The following is a 21,728-nucleotide window of genomic DNA, read 5'->3' as shown; positions in this document are numbered from 1 at the left end:
TATGGAAAAAATCACATTTAGGTAATCTTAAGGTTTTTTGCAGATTCCACACTGACTTTCCAATTCCCCCTTTCTTGAAAATCGTTTGGACTTCATCTATTTAGGAAAATAGAACCTTACATCTATATATTTATTGTTTTTGTTTTAAATTTCCCAATCCCTTTCACAAATATTTTTTCATTTGACCCAGAAATCTTGTGAGATAGATAGCATTATTTATTCATATGAGTAAAATTATATGCAGAGAGGTAAAATGAGTTGCCTGATATTACACTGGGGGTCACTGACAAAACCTATATTCCATACCTGCATCTGGGGTATCTGGAAGCTAAGCTGTCTCCAGTACTATTCAATGTATATTTTGTAATTGCCACTTTTTTCATTTTATAAAGAATAATCGATCTGAACGCAATGAAATATTATATTACTTAGAGCCAATATGTAGCACTTAGAGACCTTTACAAACTGCTAAGAAGAAACATGATTACGGGCTGTCTAGAGTATGAACTTGACTTCAGAACCAAGTGGACTACCAACATTTTCCCCAGACCTAACCCGTAGTTTATACAGTTTATCTAATTTGGTAAAGGACATGAAATATTCTGGCTTGTTTCTATTTCTTTGTTAAATCAAATAGTAATAAATACCCCATAATGAGTGAGTGAATTAATAACTTACAATTCAGATAGAAATATACTTATGCCAATAAATTTTTCCAAGAAGTAGAACTTTTTATGATATAATGGTAGTTAACCATTTAAGAGAATAGCATTTCAAAGAGCGTAGATTACTACTTAATTTTGAAAACACTAATGAACAGCATAGTTTCCAGAAACAATTTATTAAAATAGTTTTCTTATAAAAGAATGATCAATTTAAGAATACAGTATCAGCCTATGCCTAGTTTTAATGTCTTTGCTCCTTTTAACAGCTACCCAGGTGGATTTAGACAAGTAACAGCTGCTCAACTTCACCTGAGGGATCCAGTGGCAGTAAGTTTCTTGTATTTTTTATTAATCATCTTTGGAAAGACCAATTCAGATACTGTTTTGTCAGTCTCCCTTCTCATTATTTTAATATAGTTAGCATTCAAGAATATAAATTCATCACTTTAGCTGTATCACACAAGTTTTGATAAGTATTATTTTTAATATTCAACTCTGTATTTTCTAATTGCTAGGTATTATGTTTTGCATTTAGTCAAAGAATTCTGATGTTTTTCTTTTTAATTTTTGATACCTGCATGATCACCTAGTATATGATGAGTTTGCTGAAATGCCTTGGAAAGGAGAGAGATATATGTATGTATGTATGTGTATACATATATTTTCAAACACGCTAAGTGTGTTCTTCTTATATTCTGACTGTTTTTGTTAACTCGAATATTATCTGAGTTTATTTTTATTTATTAACATCTCAATTGCAGATTAATTTCTTCTTACAGGTCCATTTTATTCTGGAAAAAATAGTACAGTTCTTAAAAACAAAACTACTTTCATTTTATTTTATTTTATTATTTATTTATTTATTTTTCTGGAGACAAGGTCTCACTCTGTCACCCAGGCTAGAGCACAGTGGCACAATGATAGCTCACTGCAGCCACAAACTCCTGGGCTCAAGGGATCTTCCCACCTCAGCCTCTCAAGTAGCTGGGACTACAGGTACGCACCACCACACCCTGCTAAAACTTTTTATTTTTTGTAGAGACCAGGTTTTCCTATGTTGCCCAAGCTTGTCTCGAGCTCATGGACTCAAGCCATCCTCCCACCTTGGCCTCCCAAGTGCTGGGATTCCAGGCGAGAGCCACCACACTCAGACTTTATTCTATTTTTAATTTATGTTTTTAAAGACAGGGTCTTGCTATATTGCCGAGGCTGGACTCAAATTCCTGGGCTCAAGCAATCTTCCTGTTTTGGCCTCCCAAACACCTGAGACTGTAGGCACCCTGCTTGTTTATGTTTTATTTTTTTTTTTATTTTTTTTCCTGTCAATTTTTGCCTTATGTATTTTGAAGGTTTAGTGTTAGATGCATTTAAGATTGGAATTGTAATCTTTCTAAACAATTGATCAGGGTCAATATGTACTGATCCTCTTAATCTCCAATAATGCTTTTTACCTTGAGGTCTGTTTGTTCTGATATTAATATAGCTACATTAGCAGACTTTTGATTAGTGTTTGCCTCATATATTTCATTGTTTACACTTTACTAAGTTATTCTGTTATAGATGTTTTTATTGTAAACATCATGTAGCTAGATTTTTTTTTTTCTCTTCTTTCTTGCCTTCTTTTGGATTAGTTGCATTGATTTATTATAGGTCTAAGGTTCATCAGTATTTTTACCTTCTTCCAAATCAATGAAAGCCCTTAGAAGATTTTTAACTGCCACCTTCCCTCCCAATCTACAAGCTTTCTTTGTTCAGGATTTTAAAAAAACTCTTCCAATTGAACATTCTTGTTATTGTTTTATTCTGTTAATGATTTTTTTAAATTTTCTTTTCTTACAATTCCTTCTTGTAACTCAGCCTGCCTTCTGGTATCAATTTCCTTTTCCTTGAAGTACTTCTTACTGGCATTCTTCTAGCCACATTCTTTGAATACTGAACTCACCCTTTTTGTCTGAAACTGTTTTCTTTATTTTGTGCTTTCATTCTTGAAAGATAGTTTTGCTATATGTGGAATTCTAAGATAACCATTATTCCATTATTTTTTCCCTCAGCTTTTTGAAGCTATTATTCAATTGGAATTTAGCTTGTATTATTGCTTTTATGAATCAGATGTCGATTTAATTGTTTATGTGTACTCTTGTCTTTTTTTTCTGGATACCTTTAAGACCTTTTCATTGTCTTTGGTTTTCATGTCTTCCTACTACAGTCTTTTATTTATTTGGTTTGAGTACTGGTGTCTTCAGTTCTGGAAATGTGTTAGCTCTTAAATCTTCTAATATTGGGTCTCTTTATTCTCTGTTTCTTCCCTTTGGAAATCTGGTTATAATAAGAGTAGACAGTTGCATTTTATTGTACATGATTCAGTACCTCTCTTTCATACTTCACGTCTCACTGTCTCTGTGGGGCATTCTCAGTAATTTCTTCAGATCTGTGTTCCAGTTCTGTATCTTTTCACCTGTGTCTAATCTGATTAACCGTTTTCTGAGGTCCTAATTTCAATTATCATTTTTCTCTTTCTTAAAGTTTTATTATTTGGTTCTTTTACAAATTTGTTGATCAGTTTCAATAGTCTTCTGTTTATCATGTTTTGGTTCACTCTTATATTTCTTTATGCATACTAAACATAATTCTTAGCGTTAGATCTGATTCTAATATTTGTGGCCTTTGTAGGTCCGCAATTTATAATATCTGCTCAGTAAACTTACTTGGTAGGCTCATGTACCTTGAAACTTCATCTCCAGGAATTCTTTAAGACCTGCGTTAAAAATGACTTTCCTCAAAAAAGATTCACTTAGCTTATGGCTAAGTGAATTGGGCTATAACAACCTAAGTTTTTTGAGCTGAACTTTAGACTTACAGGATTTTGATCCCCACAAGAAGGATGAATTTGGGGCCCCAATGCCTTGTGAGGTCAGCTTTTTTTCATACTTTAAAAAATATTTTTACAAACAATATTAATTAACTTCACTAACTAAATTTTTAATTGCTTTTAATTTTAACAACATAAATATATAAGTTTATATATTTATGTTTATATATATTTACGTTTATGTTTATATATATGTTTATATATATTTACATATATTAAATGACCTCTCAAAAACATAAAGTCTTAACACTAATAGAAAATAGATGGAAAATTTATATGGTTCACTAATGTTTATTTCTTTGTGTATTACACTGGGAGAAGTTCTAATTCATACATTAGCCACCAATATTGCTAAAGGCAAAGTCTCCTGTTGTTTTATTTTTCCTTTAACTATTGATAGACCTAAACTTTCAACTTTACTCATAGGTTAGATGCATTTTTTCCTATTAGAGACTATTTTATCTTTTTACTGCAATACATTAATAAATTAGCAAAGTGTTAGACCTAAAAATATCATTTTTTGTTTCCCTAAAATAATAAAAATAAACATCTATTGTCAGGATACAACCATTTGTTTGGTATAGTACTGCCTAAAATTTTCTTGGTAAGGTTGGGGGGAAAGATATTTTATTATAATAAGACCTGACATGCCATTTAAAAGTTTCATGATTTACTATTTATTTTGTATTGTTTATATCTGTTTTATAAAAGTGTGCTCAGAGTTTGTTTCTTAGGAAATATTTAATATTTTTTCATAACTAGTGTGTTTTTAAGCCTTACAGGTCAAAATATTATATTTTGAATATTAATATGCTTTGTATATAATAGCATTAAAAGTTATAAGGGCTCCTGATAACATATATCACAGCTGTTAATAAATTATACTTTTAATACTTTATAAATATTTTAAATGTTAAAATGAAAGTTTCTATTTTATGTTAACTGTACACTAGGAGGCAGTATAGTATAACTTTTTCATGTTAAAAATTTGGTATTAGGTAACATTTATAGAAATTGTTTCAAATTATTGTTTATGAGCAGTAATTGAAATGGATTGCAAAATGTTTGAGGAAGGCTTAGGAAATATTTCAGAGTTAAATCCATTTGGATTATTACCTCATTAAAGGATTTTAATTGTTTAAGTCTTAATTTTTACTATGTTTTGAAAAAGAATGGCTCATCAAGGAAGAGATTTATTATTTACTTTTAATTCAAATCCTAAGTGTTTGTCTGGAATAGTAGGCCTCTGCCAGTAGACATAATTTGCTCATCAGTTCTTACTGTGTGTGGCCTATCAAAGAATTTGTTTCACAATGCAGCTTTCTGATTATTAGTACAGTATTGGAATACTATTTGTGAAATATGTTAATTAATGTTTAATAGTTAAATAGGTAACAGTTTGTTGAATATTTAAAATTTTTCAAAATGATGTAGATTATTCTAATTTCAAATAAATATATCGATTTAGCCCTTTCCTTATGTTCTTTTTCTCTCTGTCATATGTTTTAGCTTCTTTAAGTGGTTCTGTGTCCTTGTATTTTCTTCTAACATGGTTCCTCTATTTGATTTTTCCCCTTCCTATAAATAATAAGTTACTTCTGTGGCACAAATGGCACGTGCCCTGGGATATAGATTATATGAGGAAGGTCTTCGATATTTACTAACTTTATCTTATTCTATTTTTTTTTACTTTCTGAATTTCTTAAAACTTTATGTCCGTACAGCTAGAATTACTTTTTTGCATGTACATGTTGTTTCACCTGTATTTCTTTGTTTATGTACATTTGTATGTCTGTCTTTTCTCTTCCCTGTTAGCTTATAATCTTTTCACATTTTCTAGCCTTTTTAAATTTGAGTGTGGAGTTTGCATTTTCTAATAGGGCAGATTTTTAAAATACCAACTTAGTAATTCAAATAAATACAACTAAATTTTTTAGAAACATGAAAATCAAATGCCATGTAACACTACTAATACAATAAAATGCCTTTATGATGATATTCAGAGGATATAATTACTTGCTTATCCAGAAAAGATAGTCTTAACATTGTCAGTTTCAATTTACAACTTTTAAAACATTGAAAAATTTAAACGCTAATAACTAAATCACTGCTGTGTAGTAGAAATTTTTGCCGTGATGGAAATGTTCTGTGTCTGCAATGTCAAACATGGTAGCCACTAGCTACATGTCAACCGACCACTTGAAATGTGGCTTTCATGACTAAGGAACTAAATTTTTAATTGCTTTTAACAACATAAATATATATATGTTTATATATTTTATATATATATTTATATATGTTTATATATATATTTACATATATTAAATGACCTCTCAAAAACATAAAGTCTTAACACTAATAGAAAATAGATGGAAAATGTATATGGTATCCCATTAGCTTTTGCATGTAATGAGGCTTTGTAGTCTGATTTGATGAGAGAATAAAAGAGGAAGGCCTCTTACAAAGTAACCCTGTTCTAACATGTATTGTTTTAGTGGGTTTAGCTTTAACACACATCAAATTATATTGAAATATGAATGCATATGATAATCAATTATTCTATCTAAAATTGGCACATACAGGTTACTTTTAATCTTTTTTCTTTTTCTAAATAAACAATAAATGGAGTCAAAAGAAAATAGTAATGTACACAGTAATAAAAGTTTCTTGTCTGTTGCTTCCACATATCCACTTAGGTCTGTTTCTTTCCTATATTCGTGTTGAATCTAAACCCCTCATTTTCATCGTCATCTCTAATTATGTTTGTTTTCTATCGCAAGTCACAATTTTCTTATTGTGTCCTATGTATATCTGTTTTTCAGATTGTAAAACTAGCTATTTATGGCATGCTGCCAAAAAACCTTCACAGAAGAACAATGATGGAAAGGTTGCATCTTTTTCCAGATGAGGTAAGTCAGTGGTCATTGGTAACAATGCTTTTCCAAAATTTTCAATTAAATGTTTTATTTTCTTTTTAAATAAATGCCACAGACTTATTTTCAAAAATTTTATGTCAACTTCTGAAATATTTTTGTATTTTTAAACGAATATGTATGTATAAAAAATGATAATTACTTCTATTAATATTTTAAAATGTAAAATGAACCATCATTGGACTAAAAATTGAAAGTATCTAAATTTTTTTTTTAAATTTTAATCACTGCTTGCTTTTGAACAAGGAGCTATGATCAGAAACCCTGTTAAATTGAGGTACTTCTTGATAATTTCATTCACTATGAAAATGTGTTAATTTAGTTCACTTTTTATGTCACCAGTAGCAAAACTTCTGTGAATCATGGATAAATAGCTTAACTTTGGTTGCTATTATTTCCCATGATTTAACTTTAGAATCTTTGTTCATACTCACAGTTGATTCAGCTAAAAATTACTTGGACAAAAGTATAAACATTTTTATTTATTAGTATTATATTGTTTTAAGTACTTAACTTTTCTCCTTAATATAATGTAATGAAATATTAAAGCTTCTATAATAAGATAATTTTTTATTTTATCAAGTCAGACTGCCTGGCTTTGAATCTGTGCCCCATTATTTACTGACTGCATGGACATGGGCTCGTTACTTATCTCTGTTTTCTAATCTGTGAAGTTGACATAATAGTATCTATTTTACAGGATTGTTGTAAGGATTAAGTAAAATACACTTGTAGATTGCTTAGAACAGAACCTGGCACAATAAGTGCTAGATGCTATCATTACCATGGTTATAATTGTCCTTCTTGTTCCTCCTGAAGGAATAATGTAGAAATTTATTCCAAAATACCAAGTTATAACGATTTTTCAAGCTACTTATGTGCTCTTTATTGTTTAAGCTTTAAACAATACATGAATAGTTATTAATAATTAGTAAGTTATTCATGCTTTATCAAAATGATTTATTTATTGTCTTCACTATAAATAAATAAGTAGAATAATTTCCCACTATTCACTTTACCTCTAAGGTAGCATGTATGGGAGCAGTATCATCATCCAAGGATCACTTCATGATGAAATTGCAAGAATTTAAGAACTCCTATTTCTGATTGTATTGTCACTTTCTTTAGAAACCATGATTTCTAAAAGACACAAAAATAATATTTATTTCATTTACAAGATACGTTTGAGTGTAGATATTTTAAGTATTCACGGTAGTTCAGTTAAATAGGAAATTACTTCATTTCAGACTATAAAATAAATGAGCCTAGTTCCCAAAAATGAATTGGTAAGTATTCAGAAGCTTGACAGTACATTTTATCAAGCCCATGGGGGAAACAGGCACACTCATACGTTGTTGGTGGTAGCACAACGTGGTGCATCTCATCTGGAATCCTGGGAATTAATTAGGTAGCATTTAACAAAAATACATACATCAGAAGATTGATCCTTGATCCAGCAATCTCATTTATAAAAACACATCTTGAAGATATACATGCACATGATTATTTTCACTGTATTCATAATGGTACAATAAGAAAAATAAATAATGCTTATTCATAGGAAATAAATTATCGAGTATTGTGCAATTTTTAAAAAAAAAGAATGACAGATATTTTTGTGACTTGGTAAGTTGTACTTTCCAGGATATATTGTTAAGTGAAAACAAACAAGGTAAAAAAGAATGTAGATGGCATACTACATTTGTATGCATATATACCTATGTGTGTTTACATACAAGCATGTATTTATGTGTACTACTTTTTGCATAAAGCACGGGAAGAGAAAGTTGGCAACTACTAGACTATGGGTACAAAGGAATAGGGAAAGAATGAGATTTTTTTCAGAGACTATCTTTTAAATTTCTTTTTTATGTTAATCATGTTAAAATTTTATATATTAGAAAAATAAAATGAGAGCAGCAGTAGAAGTGAGCACAACTAGTTCCCAAATCTTGTTTTCCACGTGCTATTCCCTACCAAAAGGAACTTAGTTCTTGGAGAACTGATTGATTCACGATCTGGAGCAGAGAGAGAACTAAATTATTATAGGGTATACACATGCAAAAGACTATTATTTCTGCATGATTTATAATAGTGAAATAATAGAAAGTAACAGAAAATAAGGCAATACTCAAAAACTAATGGAGCAACATCAAGAGAACATGGAGCCAGCTTTAGGTGGTGCCTACTTACCAAATACGGGACTGTGTGAGCCTCAAAACACATGGTAATAATAAGGGATTACATTGAATAAGAAAACAAAAATTATATGGCTACAATGACCATCCAAAAATTATTTTTAACTTATTATGATCTCACTTCTTTCTGAGGATAGAAAAGCCCTCTGTAGAAGAATATCATATAAAAAATATAGAAGGAATACTGAACTAGAAAAGCCATCATTACCAGCATATTCTGTGGCCACTGGGTAAAAGGTTATTGTGGAGCAGGATATTTATCGTTGCCAAATACCACACTACAGAGTATTTATTATTTGTAAAGGGAATCTTTTCAATTATTTGTGATGGGAATCTTCCCATTGCTTTTACATTAATAAAATCTGGTGGACACCACCATAACCAAGAGATCAAATCTTTGGTCACTGGGAGAAACTGACATCAGGTGCCTCCTGCTATGAAGCACTGAACACTCAACATAAACTATATGGCCTCTTGTCAGTAATGCTTAACCTGAATGTAATCATGGAACAACAATAGTATAAATCCAAATAAAAGGAAATTCTGCAACATAACTGGCCTGGACTCTTGAAAATATTAAAGAAAAGGTGAGGAAATTTACGATAAAAGGAGACTAGACTACAGAGTAAACAACATAATATAGTAACTAAATGCAGCATGTGATTCTTGACCTGATCCTGAACTGGGAAAAGTTACATATGACAATATTAGACCTATTTGGGAAATTTGAATATGTACTGTATATTAGATAAAAAGTATTTCATCGATGTTAATTTTCCTGAACATAAAATTTAATGTTATATAGGGAGACTAGGAGATACATGCTGAAATATTTAGTTTGAAGTATTTGCAAATTACTCTAAAATGGTTCACCCAAAAAGTGTTTGTATATAGACAGACCAAAAGAGAAAGCAAACATGTCATGCTAACAGTTGGGGAACTTAGGTGAAGATTAGATTAATGTTCATTATATTGTCACAACTTTTCTGTAAATTTAAATTTTTCTAAAGTAAAAAGTTGCAAAAAAAGTGATCACTTGACCCCTGTTTCTGTTTGTTGCTCTTACTCTTTCCCTCATTTTCCCCTTAGGTTAACCACCTCTCTGTGAAGAGAACTCTTTATTTATTTATTTATTTATTTATTTATTTATTTATTTATTTTTGAGACGGAGTCTCGCTCTGTTGCCCAGGCTGGAGTGCAGTGGCACAATCTGGGCTCACTGCAAGCTCCGCCTCCTGGGTTCACGCCATTCTCCTGCCTCAGCCTCCCAAGTAGCTGGGACTACAGGTGCCCGCCACCACGCCCGGCTAATTTTTTGTATTTTTAGTAGAGACGGGGTTTCACCGTGTTAGCCAGGATGGTCTCAATCTCCTGACCTCGTGATCCGCCTGCCTCTGCCTCCCAAAGTGCTGGGATTACAGGCGTGAGCCACTGCACCCGGCCAAAGAGAACTCTTAAATCTCCATAAACACATTTAGTTAGCATTCATGGGTTACCTTCTCTGTATGCACATTAAAGGAGATACTTCTCCCTCTTCCTGGTTTCATGTGTAATGCCGAATCAAAAACTTTGATTCCTCATTTTGCATTGATTTTAACCATTCTGCAAAATCCTCTAATAGTAAAGAAATTTGGCTCATTCTATTCAAAATTCTATTCCATTCAGCAAACATTTGCTAGGAAGCCACTGTGTTCCACATGCTCTATGCTGAGTGAGCACTTAGAAGCTTTTTGAAATTGTCTTTACAGCTGATCTAGGGAATTTTATATTAGCTTTCCAAAGAAGTATGAAATACTTATACATCTTTGGAAATATCTGACAGGTAGTCTCCTTCAATAAGTAAAAAATAAGTATCACCAACAATCTTTTATATGTCCAGGCATCCTCTGCTTGCCCTGACTCTGTAATTATTGTGCAGATTTGAATATACTGAGGAAGTGATAACAATAGGAGAAAGGATGTTAAATATGGTTAAATGCTTTTCAGTGAAGAAGCACATTATCAATAGTATCTATTGTGTTTTCTATATGTTGATAATCACCCAGCCTATCCAAACCACAATTTTTTAAATTCATTTAAATTGCTTAAAATATTATAAATATTTTGCTATATTGGGTTTTAGAACAAGCTTACAAGACAGTAGAGCTCTGTGAGCCTAAAGTTATAAAATTTTATCCTGATTCTTAAGACAATATGTCTTAAGACAACGTGTCTTAAGAATTGGTCAAAGTGATGCCTTATTTGATGCCATGTCCTTGGCCAGATATTGGAATCCCACTTGTAATAGTGCTCTCTGCAGAGAGCTGTAATTTACTGTGTGATAATCCTTTTATCGAAAATAGTGCTTTCTGCAGAGAGCTGTAATTTACTGTGTGATAATCCTTTTATCGAAAATTCCTGTACACATACTATAATGAGAAGAGGGAATTATATCTACTCTCCTTATAAGAATGCCTATAAGACACTTCCATACTGATATCTTACCATTATTTAAGTAGAGTTCCCAAAATTAATTTATCATCCAGTCTCACAATACAGTTCATTCTCCCAGCTGCCTTATTTCTGCGTCATGAGTACAATATAAATGTTCATTCTTTTGGTTACCCACACTCTTCATTTTATCATTCCTCCTTAGTCTAGTTCCAATGCTTTCTTCTTTTAAAATGTCTTAGATATGTGCTTTACTCTTTAGTGTGCCTTTCAGTATCTAAACTCAAACTTTAAAAAATCTTACATTGATTACTGAAACAGCCACTTAACTGTTCTTGTCTCCAGCATTTCTCCACTGCAGTTCATTCTGTCTACTGTTGGCAGGTCAATCTTCCAACTCTTCTCTTCATTTTTCTGAATATTGGATACATAATAGGGGGAAAGTGGTCCTGGTCAGGGGAATACAATTAATAAAGATATCATGATTTGAGTCTAAAGCAACACATGAAAGGTTGAGGAGGTTGATTAGTCAGAAACCATGGGTGTGTCTGTGGAGAGTGACATTGGAGAGGTGGACTAGTGGTAACGACACTGTCTAGCTAAGCAAGTTTAGCAAAGGAGTTAGAGCTTTATCCTGAAAAATTTTAAGCTGAGAGATGACTTTTTAAAAATTATAAGCCTTTAGAAGGTGTGATCTTTTTATTTTCCTTTATATGGCCAGCACCTAGCACAATTTTTGGTTCTTAGAAGTTCAATAAATGTTTCTTAGATAAGTAAATGACTCAAAGATTTTCATTTTCAAATTTTTTTCTGGCCACAGTTGGAGCACTGATTGAAAGGTAGTGGCACTATACCCGGTAGACCCAGTACATATACTAGTCAGATGAGAAAGCATGAGAATGAGCCATGGCAGTATCTTTTTGCAATTGAAAAGAGGGAAATAAACAGCACATTAAAAACATAGGTATCTTATTATAATGAGATTACTTGTATTATTAACCTAATGTACTTTTGGGGAATTTTTATAAGGTTTTTATCTTAAAGATTTTATGTTTTCCTTATTCTACGAACATTCTTTTGCTTATTTTTGTAACACTTAAGTATTAGTAATTTATTGCTAAGAAAGATATTTTAAGAAAATGAAGTCTAAATTTTTTTTAATGTAGGATATTCCAGAAGATATTCTTAAGAATTTAGTGGAGGAGCTTCCTCAACCACGAAAAATACCTAAACGTCTAGATGAGTACACACAAGAAGAAATAGATGCCTTCCCAAGATTGTGGACTCCGTAAGTGTTTCCCTTCTTGTCTTTTTTTTTCTTTTGATATCCTCTGTTTCCTCAGCCATATGATTAAATAAGATCCTTGAGGGCGGGAAAAGTGAACTCATTTTTTTGCTCCCCTGGGAACTCAGCAGCTACTACCTACAAATAAACTCTAGATGTAGGTATTAGAACCAAAAATTTTTAAGAATTAAGACCTTGCTAGATAAGTGTGAGGCTGTTCATAGGTTCCTATAATTATCAAGTATTTTGTTTGGGTTGACCTTCCTTGGACTGATGGTAGTCTTTAGGAATGATATATGAATTGTTATTAATCTAAAACGTAATGATTCTCAGTTTTCCACATTGTTTCTAAGTTAAAAATATTATCTAATGAAAAGTCATTAATTTTGGATACTTGTTGTCTTGGTCCAAAAAGAAAAACAAAAAAATACTTTTTGCTCTCCTCTGTACAGTTTCCTCTATCTAAGGCCATAAAGCTGCTAAGATGTAACATTCTTTCTCCCATCTAGTTGTTTCTAGGCTTTTTTGCCAGGGCTATCCAGATGATGAAGCATTTAAGTGTAACTTCCTCAGGCAGTGCTTCCTGTAATCTTTGAATCGGATTAGGCTCTCATGGGTTCTCACCGTACACTTCCATTTACTGATTTACTCTAATTATATATTTGTGTAATTATCTGTTTACTATCTGTCTTTCTTGCTAGACTTCATGAGGGAGTTACGTATTTGTCTTATTTAGCACTGAGCATGGTGCTGGACAAATTAAATAGACACTCAGCTAGTATTTATTGAATAAATTAATTAAGACTTTTTTATCATCTTTTATAAGTGACTTTAGGAAAGAATCTCTAGAAAATATGAAGCAAAGACCACTTTTCATTTTTTTCACAGCATTTATCACTATCTACTGTATTTATAGTGATAAATTTATTTATATACGTGTCTGTTATTTGTCTCTCTACACTCATGGCAATAATAAAAATAGCAAGCACTAATAAAGCATTTATTGTGTGCTTTACATGTATTAATCTAGTAATCCTCAGAGCAATCTAGTGAGTCAGTACAATTTTTATTTTTATTTTTTAAATGAGAAAACGTGGGCACAGAGAGATAAAGTAACTTGACTAATATCACATAGTTACAAATGGTATATTAGGGATTCAAGCCTGCGTGACTAGCTGCTGGGTCATGCTCCTAACTCTGCTGGAATGCCCCTTCTTGCATTGGCATGTCATCTTCAAGGGGGCAGGGACATTGTCTGGTTCAACATTTACATCTTAGAAATACTTAGAAACACTTAGAAATAGTACTTGGCGCATAATGGGCACCCAGTAAGTGTTTTTGAAAGAATGAAGACATGAGCTCTTTCCCTAAAAATTAATTGTGAAATTGTCATGAATAGCTTAATTAAGTTTTAGAAAAATCCAAACCAAGGTTCAAATCTTGCCTCTATAGTAGCTGACTATATAACTTTAAGTAAGTCATCTGTCATTTTCAGCCTTAGTTTCTTCATCTCAACTCAGTTTCTTCAGTTGTAAATTACAGCCAGTCCATACTTCTGAGAATTGCTGGAAGGAATAAGTGAGCAACTTAGCACACTTGAAGTGTTGACTAAGTTTTTAATAGGAGAATTTTTTTGCTATTGCAAATTCTGTACCATCTTAACATGCTTGCTAGTGTAGAGTTTTATTGTAAATGTACTTAAGTTGATGTAGTTTGAAAATATTCAGCTTTGATAAGTTATATACTAAAAACATTTTAAGTTGTCCTTGAAGTTTTGACAGGTTACCTTCTTATAACAGTTCTGTAAATATGTATCTGATTTTCTTACAGAAACACCATCATAAATGAATTTATATTCCTGACCAAGAGGGGTGTGGTACTCTTTTTTTTTTTTTAATTTTAAGACCAACTTTTATTCATTGTACCCTAAAACTTAAAGTATAATAATAATAATAATAAATAAAATAAAATGGTACTTTTTTTAATTAGAAATAACAAAGGTGCTGTTAAGTCATGTATGTGCAAATACATATTATACACTTGAAGTCATATTTCATGAATATTCTGAAGTGTATTCTAAATCAGTTAAACTGGCACCACACTAATATAATAATTCACAAATTATATTTAGTGTTATCATAGTCAGAGTACTGACCAAAATTCTCAATTCTGCCGAGTGATTTCTGCTTTCTTTTGAAACAAATTAGAAAGTGCCTGAGTGCCTTCATTTTATTAATAGAGTTAGAAAGGGCTTTTCTATAGCTATTTTTAAGGAGACTTTTAGAGAAACTTAGAGCCACTTGATGCATTTTTTAGTTACTACTCTGGGAATGGATTTTCCTGCCCTCTCTCTTCATTCCAGATTTCCCTGAGGCAGGAATATGCATTAGACACTAGGTTTTCCCTTATGCTTTATTAAGGTTGTGATTTTTCCTCATAAATAGTCACACGCATATGTTAACTTGTATTTTCAAAATAGTAAAATAGGTATACATTTACTGAAATGTACGGATAGTATAGGTGTACTAGTCATTTAATATAAATCATTCTCTATTTCTTTCTCCCTGCACATTTGAGCTGACATCAAGTCCAGTTAGTCTTTATTACGTGAAAAGTGTGTGACCAGGAAAAAAAATAGTCATTTTTGGATTAACCAAAAGCTTGTCTAAGAAATAGATGATCATTTACTTGAAGGCTCTTGAGTAGAACTTTCTACAATGATGAAAAGAATTCTCAACCAGGAATGGTGGTTCATGCCTATAATCCTAGCACTTTGGGAGGCCAAGGCAGGAGGACCTCTTGAGTCCAGGAGTTCCCCAAGACTGGCCTGGGCAAGATGGCAAGACCCTGTCTCTACAAAAACAAAAAACAAAAAAATTAGCCAGGTGTGTTGGCACACACCTGTAGTCCCAGCTACTTGGGAGTCTGAGGCAGGAGGATCTCTTGAGCCCAGGAGGTTGCAGCTGCAGTGAGCCATGATCATGCCACTGCACTCCAGCCTGAACAACAGAGCAAGACTTGTTGAGAGAGGGGGAGGGAGAGGGAGTGGGAGAGGGAGGAGAGGGAGAGGGAAGCCTGGCGCGGTGGATCACCTAAGGTCGGTAGTTTGAGACCAGGCTGGCCAACATGGTGAAACCCCATCTCTAATAAAAATACAAAAAAAACTAGCCGGATATGGTGGTGGGCACCTGTAATCCCAGCTACTCTGGAGGCTGAGGCAGGAGAATTGCTTGAACCCGGGAGGCGTAGGTTGCCGAGATCGCGCCATTGCACTCCAGCCTACCCGACGAGCAAAACTCCATCTCAAAAAAAAAAAAAAAAAGAGAGAGAAAGGAAGCAAGGAGGGAGGGATGGAGGAAGGGAGGTAACTCTATTTGAGCTTCAAATACATTAGCTACTGTTGACGTGTGGCTCTTGAGCCCTTGCACTGTGGCTAATGTGACTAAGGAACTGAATTTTTTATTTGATGTAATTTTAGTAAATAAAATTACATGTTAGTAAATAAAATTACACTACCTTCATATGGCTAGTGTCTACATTATTGGACTATGCTATTTTAGTTATTGGACTATGCCATTTTATAAAGTTCTATTACATATTATATACTTTAGAATTAGAATTAAAATATTTGATATGCCATGCAGTTCAATTCATGGAACATGAGGTTTTTATTATTAAAGGATTGCCTTTATTAGAAAAAGATTTTTTTCGCCTTTTGGAGGAGGACCTTGCTTAAGATATGCTTTTGTTCTACCCAACATAGCTAAGCCAGGAATATAATCTTCCTTTGGAATGTAGTAACTGGAATTTGTTTAAGATAAATCTGATGGTGAATCTGCAGAGACTTGACTGAAACAAATGTACCTGCACTGCGCCACAAGTAGATAGCCACAAAAATAGCTTGCTTTGGTGTTTGCTGCCCTAGTAATAAAACTTAAAATATGTTTGTAATATTAAAATGTACATCTTCTAATTTGAACTGTTATTAATATTTGGTTAAATATAAGTTTATTAACTTTTCTATTAGAGACTAAAAGCTTCTGAGCAGCAGAAACAATTATCAAAGAGCTTTGAACCCAGTAGGTGATTAACAAAATTGCTTTAACCTTAATTAAAAGCTAGCATTGTTGGGATTTTATTTAAATTATTTTAAATCATCTTTTTTTTTTTTTTTAAAAGTTAACCTTTCTTTCTTTTTTTTTTTTTTTGAAACGGAGTCTCGCTGTCGCCCAGGCTGGAGTGCAGTGGCGCGATCTCGGCTCACTGCAAGCTCCGCCCCCCAGGGTTCATGCCATTCTCCTGCCTCAGCCTCCCACGTAGCTGGGACTATAGGCGCCCGCCACCTCGCCCGGCTAATTTTTTTTTGTATTTTTAGTAGAGACGGGGTTTCACTGTGTCAGCCAGGATGGTCTCGATCTCCTGACCTCGTGATCCGCCCGCCTCGGCCTCCTGAAGTGCTGGGATTACAGGCGTGAGCCACCGCGCCCGGCCTTATCATCTTCAAAGATTATATTCTTTCAGGCCTAGTTTCAGCATACATTAGGTTTTCTTTTGCTAATTGTTAGTTGTTCCATCATTAGTTATTGTCATTTTTAAGCTATGGTAGGAGATAAGGAATGAAATTTATATTTATGACAAAATTATACTTTTTAAAAACTAAAAACCATTTTATATATACTATAGGTACTATTGCCCATTCATCTCACTTCTTAAGTTAGTGGATATTCTTGGTGTATTAGTATATTTTACATAAATCATGGATACATTTTGTGAAAATATGTTATGAAGTTTATTTTATATTTCTTGACTGTACAAAGCAGATAAGTATTTGCAATGTGCAAATGGTGACTGTGGGGTTTATACTTAGATTTTTTTTTCTTTTTTCTTTAAAGGAAAAAAATAGCACTATCTTTTCTTCACAATTCTGTTGCTTAAGATTGTAGCTTCAAAATGGTCAATTTATTTTAATACTACCAATTGTTACATGATTATTGCAGTTTTGCCAACACATTTCACAACAATAATCATGGAAATTAATCATGTTCATTGTAATGGAAATGTTTCAACATGTAGTCTTGGATCATTTTAAACTTTATTTTCAATTTTTGCAAAATGATGTAGGAGGGCTTTTCCTAGGGAAAACTAGGTATGTGAAAAAATCCAACTTGAATTGCTTTGCATTATTTTTCCTTACATGTTAATTCAGTAAGAAATGCTTATTTTAAGCAAAACTCTCACGTTTGTAGAGAAGCTAACCATGGAAAGCTTCAGCATCAATACATGCTTGAAAACAGGTTTTTATAACAGCAACCTGTGTTCCTGGTGTTTCAATACTCTAGAGTGTGCTGTTAGAAATGTGCCTGCAAAGGAGAGATGGATGGTAAGGATGAAGACAAGGAAGTATGAGGACAACCATTACTGATGCAGAACTGTCTCTTCGAAAGTAGGATGAGGATTAGGGAGTTCAATATGTAATCTGTTCAGCTCTGTAAAAGAAAAGCTGGATTCCAGATGCTGGGAACATTAGCACTGCATTGGTGAGCATCCTGTTCAGTCTATAGCTCTAGAAGAGAGCACGGATTTAAGCTTAGTGCATATTCTCTGATATGAAAGCTGTTAATCCTAAAAACTACCCATTTTCAGATTTACTTAATACTCAGAAAAAGATTATTTTTACCTATGCCTTTATAAAATATGCTTCAGATCAGAGACTTAAAGACAGTGTAGAAGGATTTTTACCTTTTCTAATCCCAGAAGTTGCTGGGATCTGGACAGCTTTAAGATTTTCCATAATTTTATTCTAGTCTAGTCATGTTGCATTTTCTCCACACAATTTAACTTTATTTGCTGCCCTTCACAGTCAGAAGTTACTAGCTGGACTTGCAGACTAAGGTTACTTTCCAACTTTCCTACCTATTTCAACCAGCTCAGCATTGACTTCAATGATAGACTTCAGTCTTTCCAGTCCTGAGTTTTGCTCAAATTAGGCATTCTAAGCTGTACTGTTCTTTTGGATATGAACAGATCAGGACTGGCTATTAAAATAAAAAAGTAGTCTCTATTTAAACAACAAAAACAAAATCATAAGTCCTAGCTGATACAGATTTTGACTAAAAAAGTGTAGTTTAATGTAATAGCAATTTCTGTTCATTTTAATTGAAAAAAATCATTTGGCAAAAATTTTCAACAATCTTACAGGTTTAGTTTATTTAAAAGTACGTTGATCTGTAGGTCTGGATCTTAAAGGGAAGAAACAAAAACGAATAATCAAGAAAGGATTTAAAAAAACTTTTTTTTTTTTTTAATGTATGTTGAGCTTTTTCTGATCAGGATGGTGCTACAGTGCCTAGGAAAATTAGTATTAAGGCACCATTACTTTACCTCTCAGTATAGCTAACATCTTTAACGAATATGTGATGTCACCAGATTTCCTGAAATGGTTTATTCTAAATAATTTCATTCATACAATGGAAGTGACTTAAAACTCAAACTGACCTTTTATTGCTTTTAAGATTAGTTCACCATCTAAATATTATTTTAGTCTTTTAAATGTTTCACAGAATAAGCATTATACTAAGAAATATTATTTAAGAGTGAAAAGACATAAAACTTAATGAAGAAAAAATATTTTTAAGATTTATTACACTTAAGCTACACTCAATTTCCTGGACTTACAGCTGAAATAGGGAATTTTTTTACTTGAAAAATAGATTATTCTTAGTAGGACCAGTAAAGTATTTTTTGTTTTGTTTTGTTTTGTTTTTTTGAGACAGAGTTTCGCTCTTTCTGCCCAGGCTGGGGTGGTGTAATGGCGCAATCTCGGCTCACTGCAACTTCCGCCTCCCGGGTTCAAGCAATTCTCCTGCCTCATCCTCCCAAGTAGCTGGGATTACAGGAGCCCGCCACCACGCCTGGCTAATTTTTTGTATTTTTTGTAGAGACTGGGTTTCACCATGTTGGCCAGGATGGTCTCGATCTTCTTGACCTCATGATCTGCCCACCTTGGCCTCCCAAAGTGCTGGGAAGTAGGACCAATAATGTTAAGTGTCACTAATCTTACTGTAGCATAAACCATGTGCTTCATAACTTGATGTTTTGTTTCATTCACAACCAAGTAAATTTTTCCTACCATTTTATAATACAAACTAAAATCTCCAAAAAGTTTTTTCCTAATGTTAAGAGGTAAGAAATTACTCCATTTTCAAGATAACATAAATGTTTTGACCTCTGTCATTTCTGAATTCTGAATTTGAATCTGTTTTTTTGATATGTGCTTATTTCATCCTAATGAGTAGCAGTATTTTGCTTGTTTCATCTAATGAGTAGCAGGCAGTGTTTTGCATAGGGGTGCGTATGGTAAAGAATTTGCTATAGGAAACAGAATGATGTGGCATGTGGTGTGATTTTAACTGTTTTTGAGCAGTCACAAGCACCATAGAATATTTTCTACAACTCAGATGAGCCTTTTTAAAGTTCTGTTTTCTCACTCAAAATGTAATACTATTTTCAAAAGTTGCTTTGTATAAAGGCAGTTTTTGCTAGTGACAAGTATCTGCAAAATAGATAGTTGTTACAGAACATTTGATAGCTATGGAAAGTTTAGCACAATTTAGAGAATAAATTAAAGAAAGTTTTATGTTAGCTATTTCTTAGATGATTCATTAATCTCCCAAGTATATTTTAAGCACATAAATGAAAGTTTAAAACTTTCGGCTTTCACTTCAAAGATCAAAGCTTGTGTATATATATTTCATATATATTTATATATAAGTATATGATATATAAATATGTATAGTTTATATGTATATTTTATATGTATTATATATGTTTCATATATATTTTATATATAAGTATACTATATATAAATTGTATATAAAATATGTATCATAGCTGTATTAGATAACAATTATATCACACGTACACACACACACACACACACACACACATGCACACATATATAATCCACTGTTAGAAACTGCTTTATAAAGATGAGGACTTGGTCCTCCTCACTACTTTATTCCCAGTGCCCACAGCAGGACCTGACCAGTCAATTTGTTGAATAAATGAATGCATGAATGGAATCGTATCCTCCCTGAAAGGGAAATTGATGTTCAGTTCATGAAGTGTGATAAATTCATGTTTTGGGTTTTGCTGCTTACTTAAATCTTGTTTACCTATAGCTAAAATAGACATTTTTCTTAACAGGCCTTGCTTTAATGCAACTCTAATATATACAGTTTTGGATACTTTGTATTACATGTCTAAAGAACAATCATGGTAATTTCATTAAAATACAACTTATATTTCTGTCAAGGAGTAAATTTATATGAAAAAATTGACAGGTGTTAGCTTTCAGAAATGGCATTTGAAATATCTCTCTAAAGATTTCATGTGATTATTTTAGAATACTGTTATTATTTACAAATATATTAACCTTATGTAAAATTAACGCACATTTTAAAACTACCTAATTTGTTATTTCCAATGAAACTGACAAAGAAGTAGGGCTAATGTATAATATACATTCACCTATCATCCCTTTTTTAAAAGATTAAGCCATTTCATTTAAGTTTCAAATATTTAAGCATTTATACTATGAAAAGTAATGTGCTAGATGCCACCCTTCTTGTTTTTAAAAATTATTTAATCTAGTGAAGAGATTAGGTCATCTCAGCACAAAATAGGGTATGTAAGCAACATAATCTGAGAATTCAATTCTAGTTTGCATAATGTTACCATATATGGCTTACCAACTTTTAAAGAACCTAAATACATTTGCTGAGTACTAAAGCTGCTTGAACTACAATTTGGGAGAAAAGAACCAGCAAAGATACTGTGTATCAAATGGAGTCATCTCTAGTTTAGGAAGAAGTATGTGTGTTACCTTCTGTTAGATAGTATTAGTAATTTCTTACTGAAGGTGCTCCTCTGTCTTATAAATAGCTCTGCCTTTGGTCTAAGGGGAACCCATGCTAATTAGAATGTGGTCCGTAAACCAGCAATGCATCAAGTGGGAGCTTGTTAGGATTGCCAGATTGTGAGCCCCTCCACAGAATAAGTGAAATCAGAAGCTGCATTCTCATAAGAATCCAAGCAATTTGTATGCCTGCTGAAGTTTGAGAAACACAGACATAAATAGCCCTCTCCTCCCCTTTCTTATATTACCTTGAATTTCTTTGTTTTAGTGGAAAGGAATAAGCAATACAGAAAAGTTGTCTGTACGCTTGTTTTCATTTCTGTTTGAGACAGAGAGAAGTAAAACCATATTTAGTGTAAAAACCTCTCTTTTCCCCACAGGGGAACCTCCTGAAAAATGTATATCATTAATTGCCTCCAGTATGAGTTGAT

At 32.8% G+C, this 21,728-nt stretch overlaps 1 protein-coding gene across 2 annotated transcripts in view; it reads left to right on the top strand.

Annotated features, from left to right (window-relative positions):
- MRPL13 (mitochondrial ribosomal protein L13) overlaps window positions 1–21,728 on the top strand; it is a 64,818-nt gene that overhangs the window by 17,256 nt on the left and 25,834 nt on the right. For both annotated transcript variants that reach the window (XR_004026253.1, XM_012508102.2), the window contains exons 4-6: window positions 932–992; window positions 6,357–6,443; window positions 12,262–12,383. Coding sequence is in view for 1 of the 2 variants with exons in the window: in XM_012508102.2 (XP_012363556.1) it covers window positions 932–992; window positions 6,357–6,443; window positions 12,262–12,383 (270 nt within the window). In the remaining variant the exon portion in view is untranslated. The remainder of the gene's footprint in view (window positions 1–931; window positions 993–6,356; window positions 6,444–12,261; window positions 12,384–21,728) is intronic.

This window comes from Nomascus leucogenys, chromosome 16 (genome assembly GCF_006542625.1).
Source record: "Nomascus leucogenys isolate Asia chromosome 16, Asia_NLE_v1, whole genome shotgun sequence".
In the NCBI taxonomy this organism is placed as follows: Eukaryota; Metazoa; Chordata; class Mammalia; order Primates; family Hylobatidae; genus Nomascus; species Nomascus leucogenys.
Note: the sequence above shows the minus strand (reverse complement) of the source record. Positions and strands in the feature narration are given on the sequence as shown.